The sequence below is a fragment of the Ciona robusta genome, chromosome 5 (genome assembly GCF_009617815.1).
Source record: "Ciona robusta chromosome 5, ASM961781v2".
In the NCBI taxonomy this organism is placed as follows: Eukaryota; Metazoa; Chordata; class Ascidiacea; order Phlebobranchia; family Cionidae; genus Ciona; species Ciona robusta.
The window spans coordinates 2,194,530-2,208,615 of record NC_143239.1 but is presented as its reverse complement, the minus strand read 5'-3'; the positions used below and the strand labels follow the sequence as shown (position 1 = coordinate 2,208,615).

At 31.3% G+C, this 14,086-nt stretch overlaps 1 protein-coding gene across 2 annotated transcripts in view; it reads left to right on the top strand.

Annotated features, from left to right (window-relative positions):
- The window catches only part of LOC149735487 (dynein axonemal heavy chain 12-like), a 49,732-nt gene that overhangs the window by 28,005 nt on the left and 7,641 nt on the right, over window positions 1–14,086 (top strand). For both annotated transcript variants that reach the window (XM_089877660.1, XM_089877659.1), the window contains exons 48-69: window positions 140–220; window positions 537–713; window positions 1,253–1,474; window positions 1,760–1,900; window positions 2,265–2,435; window positions 2,998–3,118; window positions 3,839–3,936; window positions 4,385–4,530; window positions 4,918–5,132; window positions 5,822–6,014; window positions 6,551–6,743; window positions 7,330–7,502; window positions 8,325–8,465; window positions 8,965–9,123; window positions 9,606–9,750; window positions 10,160–10,310; window positions 10,431–10,684; window positions 11,097–11,237; window positions 11,522–11,659; window positions 12,119–12,352; window positions 12,842–12,961; window positions 13,615–13,784. In XM_089877660.1, the coding sequence (XP_089733786.1) occupies window positions 140–220; window positions 537–713; window positions 1,253–1,474; window positions 1,760–1,900; window positions 2,265–2,435; window positions 2,998–3,118; window positions 3,839–3,936; window positions 4,385–4,530; window positions 4,918–5,132; window positions 5,822–6,014; window positions 6,551–6,743; window positions 7,330–7,502; window positions 8,325–8,465; window positions 8,965–9,123; window positions 9,606–9,750; window positions 10,160–10,310; window positions 10,431–10,684; window positions 11,097–11,237; window positions 11,522–11,659; window positions 12,119–12,352; window positions 12,842–12,961; window positions 13,615–13,784 (3,584 nt within the window). The remainder of the gene's footprint in view (window positions 1–139; window positions 221–536; window positions 714–1,252; window positions 1,475–1,759; window positions 1,901–2,264; window positions 2,436–2,997; window positions 3,119–3,838; window positions 3,937–4,384; window positions 4,531–4,917; window positions 5,133–5,821; window positions 6,015–6,550; window positions 6,744–7,329; window positions 7,503–8,324; window positions 8,466–8,964; window positions 9,124–9,605; window positions 9,751–10,159; window positions 10,311–10,430; window positions 10,685–11,096; window positions 11,238–11,521; window positions 11,660–12,118; window positions 12,353–12,841; window positions 12,962–13,614; window positions 13,785–14,086) is intronic.

Here is a 14,086-nt window from a genome sequence, read left to right as displayed (position 1 = left end):
TTAGATTTGGTTAATAATAAAAATCAACCTGTTGTTGTTTACGAGCTTGAATGCAGATAGTTTTTCTTTTTACCAAAGTTATTTTATTAGTGCTGTTGTGTTTTTTCCAAGGTTAACTTTAGCATTTAATGTTGTTTAGGTCGCTGAAATGCAGAAAGAACTACAAGATTTACAACCTCAGTTAATTGTAACTGCAGAAGAAAACAGCAAACTGCTTGTGGTATGTAATTAAATTCAAAATTTGTTCCCTTTTGTATATTAGTGAGGTGCTTCAGTGCTGGCCTGTAAGGCACCTGGGATTTGAAGTCAATTTGGTCCCTTAAAAAACTTATAATAATGTTGCCCACTGTATTTTGAAACTATTGTCACATCATTATACTGAAAAAAGTCTTAAAAAATTCACCCATAAAATTACATACATGGTAAGTCGTAATCTGGCACAAGGTGTATGAAACAGAACAGCAGTGTTATAACAACTGTCGTTTTTCAGCCACACAAGGATGAAGCAATTTACATTCATTCATACTCATTTTTAGGTCATAGAAAAAGAAACAGTAGTAGTTGAAGAGAGAACAAAAGTTGTTCAAGCTGATGAAGCGGTAGCTAACGAACAAGCTGCAGAATCAAAGGCACTCAAAGATGAATGTGAAAGTGATTTGGCTGAAGCTATTCCAGCATTAGAAGCTGCTGTAGCTGCACTCAAAACTCTGAAGGTATGAAATTGTTTTACAAAGCAATGTACGTGTTAGCAATTACTGGAAATGTAATTGGGTCATGCAAACATTGACTTTTTGTCTTCCAAATTAAATGTAAATATGTTTTTTTATTGTATGCGTGTTTTAACAACTATTGTTTTGTAAAGTATTCAAATTCTTTGTCTTTTTGTTTAAAATATTTCTGAATCTTTGCTACCGTAATCAAGGAGCAAAATAAAATTTTATTATTATTATTATTATTACTTTTGCTTTGACAAATCTAAATTTGAAAAAACATTCGTTCTAAATTTAAAGAACATTTATTATAATCTTGAAACATTTATTAGGTAAAAATCCAAATTTACTCTTTTGTTGGATGCAACAACCTTAAATTCTTTTAAAATTATTTGTCTGTCTGTAGCTGTCTGATAATTTTTTTTTTTTGATCATCTTTTTTATCTAGCTTCGCATTTTTTTATTATTTAAATTATAATAACTCTTTATATTTAGCTTTCCATAAAAATTAATCGTTGCATTTCATTTACCAAACTTTACAGCCAGCTGATATTACGATCGTGAAATCCATGAAAAATCCTCCTGCTGGCGTAAAGTTGGTTATGTCGGCTGTGTGTGTGATGCGTGACATTAAACCTGAGAAAATACCCGACCCTTCTGGAAAAGGAGAGAAGATATTAGATTATTGGGGTCCAAGTAAAAAGTTGCTTGGAGATATGAACTTCCTTGGTGCTCTGCAAACTTATGATAAAGATAATATCCCGGTATTTTGCTTGTTTGTATATTAATCTTATTAATATTTTCCAACTTTTTTGTGAATATCAACAGCACTACTTTTATTAATATGGAAATAATTTACTTTAATAAAAATGTGACTCTTTACTCTAACTTTTCTGCCTAATTCGATTACCTGAAAAGTTTAGCAGATTATAGAGTTACAAAACATTTCTTCTGCTTTTTAAAAATATAATCCTTTTCATAGTAATTAAAGTCACATATAAAACCTTTTATTAAAGTTGTTTTTATTAAACTTAAAATTAAAATGACAGGTTGCCATAATGAAAAAGATCAGATCTGAATACATGACCAATCCTGATTTCGATCCAGCTAAAGTTGCAAAAGCGTCATCTGCAGCTGAAGGGTTATGCAAGTGGATTAATGCTATGGAGGTTTATGACAGGGTGGCCAAGGTAGAGCACTAATGTTTAATATCATTTAAAATCTTTGTCTGTTGATTTTCCACTATGCAAAGATAAAATAAGTTACATTTTTTAAATCTAAAATCCCAACTAATTAAAATAATATTTGCTGATGTTAGCATATAGTAGCCCATATTCCTTAATGGTATCTTTGATTATTAACAAAAATATTTTTGTGAGAATACATATAAATCTCTGCAAATTTCTTCATTGACTACTGAAATGGATAATAAAAAAGAAAACATGGATTATCTGGCCCCTACCTACTATTCTGTTTCTTTTTACATAATGTAAGATTTTAAATGTAAATAATTTTAGTAATTTTTTTGCATAACCAATTATTTATATTTTCAAGGTTGTTGCACCCAAGAAAATAAAGCTGGCAGCAGCTGAACTGTCTTTGTCAGAAACAATGGCGGTTTTAAATGCGAAGAGAGCTGAGCTCAAAGAAGTACAGGATAGATTGGCAGAACTTCAATTTAATTTCAAAGCTGCTACTGAGAAAAAGGAGCAGCTGGAGTTTCAGGTATTTTTTCAATTATTCACCAATTATTTGTTATGTTTTTTAAATCATTTTTTTTTAATGTCTATTTAGATTGTGTTATATAAACGAAGTATTTATACATTTAATTAATATCTAATATTATTTATTTTCAGCATTAAATTGCATTAAATTTTTTTCAGCGCTGATTTCTATTTTGTGTTTGAATTTTGTTTTTTAGACCAATATTATTATGCTTTCATATATTATCATTGTTCAAATCATGAATTTAGATTTTGTATAAATTTTTTCAAACATAAACTTACCATTATTTGTGTGTAACTGTCACGCATTTTATCTAAAACATTATTTTTTTATCATAAGCGAGTTTCAACAACTTGTTTAGTTACTACCTGTCTTTTGCTTTTGTAAACTCTCCTGTTTTTCATCCTCTGCTACCAATGTTGGAAGTCTTAATCCAGATCATCCTCTGCTACCAATGTTGGAAGTCTTAATCCATTATAAATAGAGCTGATTTGAACTTTAACAATAGTGACCGAAGAGAAAAAATAAATTCCGTTCATTTATACCAAGTTTGTATTGAAAGGTTGATCTCTGCTCAAAGAAGTTGGACCGTGCACAGAAGTTGATTGGAGGGTTAGGTGGTGAAAAAACAAGATGGACGCAAGCTGCAAGTGATTTGCAAACTCAATATGATAATCTAACTGGTATGTTATTCGAATTAAACCTTTTTGGTTTATTATACAGTAGGGTGGTGGAAGATGTGAAAACTTTTCATTCTATTTTCTTGTTGCCTTTGAACATTCAAAAACAAAGAAACAAAGAACATTCAAAGAATTATAAATCTAGACCTTCTGGAATCCCATAGACCGTTGATAATTGTTTAAAACTTGATCAGGAATTTGGATATTATGTGCTAGAGGTGTCCAATCTTCTCCCACCCTACTATTATAACAAAAAAATAACAACACAATAAATTTATTTTGTCTCTTTGCAGTAGCAAAAAATTAGAAATAATTTAAACCAAAAGACAGGATATAGCGACAGAACAATAAATATAATACCTGACTTGTATTATTATTTTATGGAAATAAATGAAAGTAACTCCTTAATCCTTACATGGCAAAACAACAACAGTTGATATAAAACGGTTGTGCATTTCATACACCTCATGCCTGCAAGTTATTTTTTTGTGTGTTTTTAATATACAATCTGGAAAACCCTTTTATTGGGCTAGAGAAATAAAGGCACATAACACCAACAATATAATTTGCTTAGGTTTTAACCAATAGGCCACATTACTTCTTATAACACATAACTTTGGTTTAATCCTGGCTTAAATCCCAAGCCCTTAAAACCCATATAAAGACGGAATGGAATGCATAACATATAAATTACATTTAAAAAAAATTGACCTCATACACCAGGTGATGTTCTAATATCATCGGGAGTTATTGCTTATCTTGGAGCTTTTACTGCTGGTTTCCGTAAGCGATGTACGTCTGATTGGACCAAACGATGTCAGGTGACTTAAATTTAATTATTTTGCAATTATGTTTTGAATAATTTTAAACCATATTTCATTCAATGTTTTGTGACATGCAAGACACTAGAGTCTCGCACACGACATATTCCTTTAAATAGATTAAGAAACAATTATGTAATCACATATTTTTGTCCTACTTTTATTCAATGTTTTTTGACATGCAAGACAATCTGAAAACCTTTGTTTTGAAATTTTAAACAGCTTGATTTATTTGAAATTACTGAAGGAATACCTAAATATGTTAACATGTGTTTACACTCCACTTCCAAGCCTTACATGTCCCAAATATCCCATAATCATAAAATTATTTAACAAAATGCACTTGGTTTTAAATTAATCATTGTCACTGCTATGCAAATATACTATTACTGAAAAAATTATCACAATTTTTTTGTCTATTTAATTTTTAATTTTTTGTAATTTTCAGTCACATGACATCACATGCTCCGATAACTTCTCATTGAGCTCCACACTTGGTGATTTGATCAAGATTCGAGCGTGGAACATTGCTGGACTACCAACTGATAACTTCTCTGTAGATAATGGCGTGATAGTCGATAACTCTCGCAGATGGTAGGTGGACATTTTGTTGCATTTTTTGGGGGTTAATTTCTTCCGTTGGTTAGTTTTCAGGTTTTCAAAATGTCCTATGTACTTAGTACTTACTATTTTTTTATTTGTGTATAAACCAACAGAGCAAATGATTTTTTCAAAATATTATTTTCTGTGGTAAAAAATGAATTCTGTGGTAAAACATTCTTCTCTGAAAATTTTAATTAATTGCCTTTGGATCCGCTTAAAATTGATTTTCTGTGTTCATAATGATTTAGAATGCTACGTATTGGGATATTTAGAGGTATTTTTTATAAAGTTTAGTAGGAATTTATAAATATTGCATGTTGAAGTACCACTAACTGTTATATTTATACCAGTACTTCCAACCTATTTTTACTTCTTTAGGCCACTAATGATAGATCCCCAAGGACAGGCAAACAAATGGGTAAAAAACAGTGAGAAAGAAAACAAGCTGAGTGTCATTAAACTTACGAATCCTGACTACATGCGTGTGATGGAAAACTCAATACAGTTTGGAACTCCTGTCTTGTTGGAAAATGTCGCAGAAGATTTGGATCCTTCACTTGAACCTTTATTGTTGAAACAGACCTTTAAACAAGGTGATCAAATTTTATTTGCTGTTTGTTGTATTTTATTGTGGTAATTTGACTATAGAAACTTCCCAATGTATTTTAACCACATGGTATGTTTTTAACTGTTGATTGGTATATTTGTTTCTGGTAAATGCAGATTTTGCCTTATTATTGTGTTTCTTTACTGTTTTGGGTTAAAGTAAGCATTGTGTTACGATAACTTTAAAACAAATCGCCTTGTTATGTTAACAGGCACATCATGTATCCCAGATGGAAAACTATAATTTGCCAATTAAATCAACCAATTTTTTTAGCTTTAATGAATTAGATAGCTGTATCCATTAAAATATGGTATAGCCTTTATGGAAAAATTCACTCGTATATAAGTCATTTTAGAAGTGTAGAATATCCTTTCTTGTTCCAGCTAAAGAAATATTTTATTTATGAATGAATGACTGAACGTAACTTACTTTATCCTCGCGTGGGTGGAAAACCACTGTCGTTATCACACGGGTTTAGCACCTCGTGCCAGCTTACAAGTTACCATGTATGTTACTTTGTGGGTGATTATTTTTGGGGAATTTTTTCATTTTTTTTATGTATGGCTGATAATTTCGACAACCCATTAGTAACCACTGGGTTGGAGCAATTGCCATTAAGTGTCTTGCCCAAGGACACATACGCCCATAATGGTTACGTTATAATGCTCTCAATAGGTGGAGTGATGTGTATAAGACTTGGTGAGAACGTGATTGAATACAGCAACGAATTTCGATTCTACATAACAACCAAGCTACGAAACCCTCACTATATGCCGGAGCTTGCAACCAAAGTATCCCTGCTTAACTTTATGATCACCCCTGAAGGATTGGAGGACCAACTTCTTGGTATTGTTGTGGCTAAAGAAAGGTGTGTATCTATGTATGATTTTTGTTTGGGAGAAAAAATAAATTTATTATTCAATGTACTTTTGGAAGTATTCCTAAAAATTGTAAAAAAGTTTTTTTTATTAAGAAAAAAATTTTTTTTTGAAAAAAATACATTACTGTTTTTCCTATGATGCAAAGTTTTTGGTTTGTTTATTAAAATCTGATAAATATTTTTATTACATGAAATAAAGACTTTACTTTTGGAAGTATTCCTTAAAAATTGTAAAAAAAGTTTTTTTTTATTAAGAAAAAAATTTTTTTTTGAAAAAAATACATTACTGTTTTTCCTATGATGCAAAGTTTTTGGTTTGTTTATTAAAATCTGATAAATATTTTTATTACATGAAATAAAGACTTTACTTTTGGAAGTATTCCTTAAAAATTGTAAAAAAAGTTTTTTTTTATTAAGAAAAAAAATTGTTTTTTGAAAAAAATACATTACTGTTTTTCCTATGGTGCACAGTTTTTGGTTTGTCTTTTAAAATCGCATAAATATTGTTATCACATGAAATAAAGACCTGAATTAGAGGAAGAAAGAAATGTTCTCATTCTTCAATCTGCATCAAACAAGAAACAACTGAAAGAGATTGAAGATAAGATACTTTATACTCTTTCTTCATCTGAGGGAAATATCTTGGAAGATGAAAGTGCCATCCTAATCCTTGACTCTTCTAAAGTCCTCTCGGATGATATACAAAAGAAACAAAAGGTATGGTCGCAAAACATCGTGTAATATTAACAGCAATTGCTTCAACTTAGTGGTTCCTTATAGGCTGTCTAAATTTTCAGTCATATATTTAAAAAATGGTGACCAAATGTATGAAACAGAACCCTCTTGTTATAACGATTGTTGATGCTCCACCATGGGAGGATAAAACAAGTTACATTTGTTTAGTCAATTTAGTCTGATGCTGTTCATTGCTTAAGCAAAATATTTTTTTTTCAAGAATCTTTTCTTGTATTATACATTTTTAAAAGGAATTTTGATTTTGTTTAAAATAGTGTTGTTAATCATTTGTGTTATGTGATTATTTCTTTGAAGCTAATGAATTAAGATTTCAATTTTTGTTTTATCATAGTTACTCATTTATCATCATAAACTGGGATAGTTTGACTTAGAAAATGAACTGCATAGAGGCTTCCTATAAATCATACATACAGGTTATCAAGAGTATAAGTGATCACTGAGTTGTAGAAAATACTTATGAAAACACTTATGAGTACCCCTCATATGCACATTGCTGAAAATTTTACTTAACATATCATGCTTTGTGATACCATGTGCTTTATTCCAGATTGCTGATATCACGGAACAAAAGATCGCTGAATCACGTGAAGGTTATCGTCCAATTGCAAAACATTCATCAATTCTGTTCTTCAGTATAACAGACCTACCTAATATTGATCCTATGTATCAATACTCACTTATGTGGTTTGTTAACCTATATCTCAACTCTATTATGGACAGGTGAGTCTGTGTAGTAATATGTTTTATGCAAGAATTTAAAACTCAGTGTCATTACTCTAGGTTGGGTTGAAAAGCTATGAATATTGATTGATAGCTTTTTTGTTGTATTTTATAATCTGTTTTTACATTTGTTATTGTGATGTTAATTCTAGTCTCTAATTCTAGTGGTTTGTTAATTGAATGAATGTAACTTACTTCATCCTCGTGTGGCCGGAAAAAACAGTCGTTATAACACGGTTTTAACGCCTCGTGGCAGCTTACGAGTTACCATGTATGTTACTTTGTGGGTGATTATTTTTTGGGGGATTTTTTTTTGTATGGCTGATAATTTGGACAACCCATTAGTGACCACTGGGTTGGAGCAATTGGCATTAAGTGTCTTGCCCAAAGGCACATACTCCCACAATGGTAGCAGCGACGAGCCTTGAACCCATTACCTCTGGGTTACAGGCAGGCGCGCTAACCACTATGCCACGGCGCCGGTTGGATTGTATTAAATGAATGGATGTTTGGTTTGGTACAAGCAGTTACATGGTAAAAATCCCGTTAGCATTTTTGATTATCAAAATCAAAAGTTGCATAATAAAAAAAAAATAATTTATGAGTAATGAGATTAACCTATTTGTAAACTTACAAGCAATAGTCCTGTGTTTGTTTATTTTGTACCTATTTATTATAACTATTACTTACAATTAAGTGACTAGAATTTATGAAAAAATCATATTTGTGTAACACTACAAAAAAGCATGATTTATTGGTGCAATTTTTGTATAATCTATGTGCAACTTGCATTCTTAACTGTTTATTCCTTTTGAATTTCAGCAACAAATCAAAGATATTGGAAAAACGTCTACGTTACCTCACCGACCACTTTACATACAACTTGTATTGTAATGTTTGTCGATCTTTGTTTGAGAAGGACAAACTACTTTTCTCACTTATTCTGTGCTCAAACCTAACTTTGTAAGTGTTTTTACTATATAGCATAGGTATTTTATGAAAAAAAGGTTTTAAAACATAAATACACATTGTCTAGAGAAAAAATGTTTGAAAATAGTTATTTTTCTCTTTTAAATATAATTTATTTTATTGTTAAATATAGAATAAATTTATAACCAATCTTAAAAACAACACATTCACTACTTAAATCGCGGTTTAAAAACAATTTTATTTAGAAAGTCAATATTTTATTAAGTTTTGAATTAATTTATATACTTATAAAACAATACACATGCTTTAGCACACAAAGTTAAGGTGTACATAATCATCCATTTATAATAGATGTAGCGACCACGCTCATTTTCTTCCAAATAAATGTAAATATGTTTTTAAACGTAAGCGTGTTTTAACAACTGTTGTTTTGTCGCTATATCCTGTCTTTGCGTTTAAAATATTTCTAAATCTTTGCTACCAAAATCGAAGAAACGAATACAAATATTATTATATTATTGTATAATCACAGAGCAAAAGGAGAGTTAAGCAGGGATGAATTCTTATTCTTCCTCACTGGAGGAGTGGGATTGGAAAACAAGAGAGCAAATCCTGATTCTTCATGGTTGAGCGACAAATCTTGGGATGAAATTTGCCGCATGAAAGATTTGCCAGCGTTCCAGGGATTTTTGTAAGTTTTTATTGACCACGTATATATGGTTTTCGGTTACTTCTGTTACAAGGCATGACAGAATAAATACTTTTTATCTCCCCTTTTCTTAAAGTTTTTTTATTTCCTAAACAATATATAAGGTTTCAATTGCTTCTGCTACAAGGCATATTAGAATATAGACTTTTTTGCTCAGGCATATTTAATGTGTGAGCTGTTAGAAATTCTATACAGAATAAGCTATCTGATAAATTAAATAGGAACTTTAACTTCATGCTTTTTACTACCTTGAGGCCTTGGGGGTAATGGTCAAACCCCAGCCAACATCCTTGTTTTCTTGGTGTGACTTGCACTATACCTTCACACATTTAGAATATAGAGTCACAAATACCAGTTTATGAAACCACCGGACATAGTTTACAATAGGACACCCATATAATAGCACTGAATTGTCCAACCATACAAGAATAAATGCTGATGATAATAAACATACAACACTTTAGGGACCACTTTCAAGATAATATCCAAGAATGGAGGAAGGTTTATGATTTGAAGGAACCACAAAATGCACAGCTACCAGCACCATGGGATCGGAAACTGAATGAATTCCAGCGCATGACTGCCATCCGGTGTTTGAGACCTGACAAGGTTGGATACTAAACTGTTTTTGGACTTTAATTAAGTATTGGTTTTATTCTATGTCACATACTTCCCAATTTGCTTTGTTAACCAAAAAAGCATGTTTATGTTTCAGTTTTTTTCAGATTTAAGTAAAATACTTCTAGGTACCTGAACTCTCATTAATTCTTAATATTTTGTAATTTAATAACTTCATATATTTTCTGTTACCATATATAAGACTGTAACAACACTCTTTAAGAAAAAATAACATTTTAAAAATTTAATAACATTTTTAAAATTATTGACATTCAAGTTTTAGAAATATTTTTGTCCTATTTCTGATCATCAAAACTATTTTAACTCGACAATGAACCTTTTTTGCTTTCTCTCATGTTAAAACAGAAAAATTTCTTGCTTCGATCATTTTGTTGACTAGGTTGTCCCGATGGTTCGTCAGTTTGTGTTGGAGAAACTTGGTCGTAAGTTTGTTGAACCTCCACCGTTTGACCTCGCAAAGTCATACGCCGATTCCAACAAATCTATTCCCCTCATATTCGTGCTTTCACCTGGCGCTGATCCAATGGCAGGTAGGGTCATGTTCTGTTTTTTTACAAAATTTTTCATTTTACCTTTGACATTAATTTGCATTATTTCAATCAAAATAAATTTTTAAAAATGTTTTTCTTAATGAGTTTTATATTTCACAGCATTACTGAAGTTTGCAGCAGACAAAGGATTTGATGGCGAAAAATTCAATGCAATTTCTCTGGGACAAGGTCAGGGACCAATCGCAGCTCGTATGATTGAATCTGCTATTAAAGATGGGACTTGGGTGGCTTTACAGAACTGCCATCTTGCGGTTTCATGGATGCCAGCCATGGAGAAGCTGGTTGAAGAATTCTCACCAGATACAATGCATAATGACTTCAGACTTTGGCTTACAAGTTATCCTTCAGACAAGGTAAGCAGAATTGCTTATTGGTTATAATAAATGCCTCGTGACCTGAAAATACCAAATTCAATGCTAAATGATAATACTATGGTTGAATTGATTTATTAGATCACTAATTATATGCTCTGACCATTGGGCATGTAAATAACGTTAGCGGCAATTGCTAACACAGTGTTTACTAGCAGGTTGTCACAATTATCAGGTATATAGGAAAAATAATGGTCACCAGCATAGCTACATATGTGGTAACTCTTAAATGGGCAAAATGGATATGAAATAAAAAAACATGCTATAACCACTATTGTTGTCTCACCTCAGAATCTTGAACAAGTTATATTTATTTATAACGAAAAATAGTAATAAATACCGACTTGTATTAAAAGAGTAATAAATAGTAATAACTTTTCATGTTTTTTCACAGTTTCCTGTCACTGTTTTGCAAAATGGAGTTAAAATGACAAATGAACCTCCAACTGGACTTCGAATGAATATTCTTCAATCTTATCTTTCTGACCCAATTTCTGATTCGGAGTTTTTCAATGGATGTGGCGAAAAATCTCCAGTAAGCGTCTTTAATGAAAGTTTTTAACTCTTAACCTTAAATTGTTTATATTTAGTCAATCTTTTTTGGAAAATTTAGTTTTCTTTCTTGACGTTTTAACTTTCTGGCATTTGTTTTATTTTTTACAAATTAATTTAAATTCAGGTTGTTTTAATTTACCGGGATAAAGCACAGGTCTTAAATAAAACATAGCTTTGTTAAAATGTTCAATACAATTAACATAGCATATTTAATTATAATATGCCTTTTTTCAAAAAAATGAATACTTGTTTTGCAAATTCCAGGTTTTCGAGAAATTGTTGTACGGTCTGTGCTTTTTCCATGCCTTAGTCCAAGAACGTCGCAAATTTGGTCCATTGGGTTGGAATATTCCATACGGGTTCAATGAGTCTGATCTAAGGATCAGTGTCAGACAATTGCAGGTGTTTAAAGTGTAACAATACTGTGTCTATTGTGAATGGACACGTTTAGGTCTGACAGGCATTGCTTCAACCCGGTGGTCGCTAGTGGGTTGTAGCACCTTGTGTGTCGGGGTATTGGCCCAACTCTTGCCTAAATTTCAGGTTCAATACTATGCCACGCTGTAGAGCCTCACCCATGTAGAATTATGAATAGAGAATATCATTTAATTTAACATCAGCCGCAGTTGGGGTGATTGCCTGGTAACCAAAGAAGTCTGGGTTTGATTATAATGCTGCCACCATTATAGGGTGTGTGTGCCAAAAAATGATATTTGGCAGTTTTAAAGAGGGCATGAAATGTATAAAATAGAACACCCGTGTTATAAACTTATAACTTGTCACACAGAGACCAATAAATGCTTCCATTTCTCAATTCAGTTGTTCTCGCAGTTTCATTTAACTTTAATAATATTCGTTTAGATTTTTATCAATGATTATGAAGATATCCCGTTCAGTGCTGTTACTTATTTAACTGGAGAGTGTAATTATGGAGGGAGGGTAACCGACGATTGGGATCGGCGGCTGTTACGTTCCATGCTGAAGGATTTTTACTCCCCACCATTGGTGCATGAACATAAATATAAAGTTTCTCCAAGTGGAAATTATTATGTTCCACCAAAAATGACATATGAGGAATATATTGAATTTATAAAGGTTCGTATTTATTTAGGTGTAGATATATTTAATTTAGTTAAAAAATGTTTTTATTTTTTAGTTATATTTTTACACACTGCAATATATGCATACTTGAATTATTGTCTGTAGGGTGTAACGGTCACGCCTTTTATCCAAAACTCTTTTTCTTTTTTATTAATAAGTGTGTTTTTACAACTGTTGTTTAACCGTTCCTACCGCTTTTTTTTTGTAAACTCTCCCATTCTTCGTTATCGTGACCAAAGAGTCAAAACAAAAATTATTCATTCATATATACTTTTTTGATATATAGATTCTTTAATATAACATTATTATTATAAAAAGAAATTCATTATATTCTTGAATATGATGACAAAGAACATTTATTTTTAAATATAAAGTTGATGGAAATCGAAGACAAATTTCAATTTGTCATATTAATAAATACTATCAATAATTATGGTACCAATATTTGACAAATTGACAAAAAACTAAATTAATATATTTTAGGCTTTTCCACTTACTCAACAACCTGAGATATTTGGTATGCATGAGAATGTGGACATTTCTAAAGAACTGCAAGAAACTAGGCAGCTCTTTGACTCAGTGCTGTTGACATTAGGCTCACAAGTAAGTTTAAAACTATACAGTAAAAAATTGGTTAATGTGACTGTATCAAAAATATGTCACTATGGTCAAATCAGGCCATTTGCAGTGGTCATAATAATGACTACTTTTTGTTTATAGCTGTCAATTTGTACAACTTATCAGTGACAACGAGGTTGGAATAATTATCATTAAGTGTCTCTATTGTAGTACTACCACGATCAAGATTTGATCATGTACCCTCCAGTCACAGAACACATGCTAATTACATTATCAAAAAAATATTTTTTTATTTTAGTGTCTTGCCGTAGGAAATCATACTAGAATCATCAGTATTTGAACCCATTACCCTCCAGTCACAAACAAGCATCCTTATATTCTACTGTTTGTATTATTAAAACATAAGTCATACACACTAGTAATATCGGGATTTGAAACCATTACCCTCAGGTCACGAAACATACATGATAATACATCCGTATATTATGCTGACTATTTGCACTTTATATTGTGCTAACTATTTGTATTATTAAAACATAAGCCAAACACACGAGTAATATCAGGATTTGAACCCATTTCCGGTCACGAAACATACATGATAATACACCCTTATATTATGCTAACTATTTGTATTTTTAAAACATAAACCATTTTTTTATTTTCTTGTACAAACTTAGTCAGGAGGAGGTAGTGGTAAAACAGATGATACTTTGAACGAGATCGCTGTCGATATTCTCGATAAACTACCTCCCGATTTTGATCTTGAGGCAGCACTGGAAAAATACCCAGTAACATATGGAGAGAGCATGAATACTGTGTTGGTGCAAGAGATGGAAAGATTTAATAAGTTAGTAACGTGCCACAGTGTTTTAACATGGGTTTAGGTGGGATTTTAAATATAACTTATCATTTGGAATGCTGTATTAAAGGTTAATCATATAGTTTTTTTATTTCTTAACTCGAAGTTTTATTTGAGATTGAAAATGACTGCATGTGATGATTGGTATTAAATACAAAAAAAACAATTTTTTATCAAGCTTTTATTTTTTGTGATAAAATTTTAGGTTTATTTTTTATATAAATGTTACAAACATATCCTGGCCTTATTGTAAAGTTTTTAACCATAATTTTTTTAGCCAGTCTTCTCTG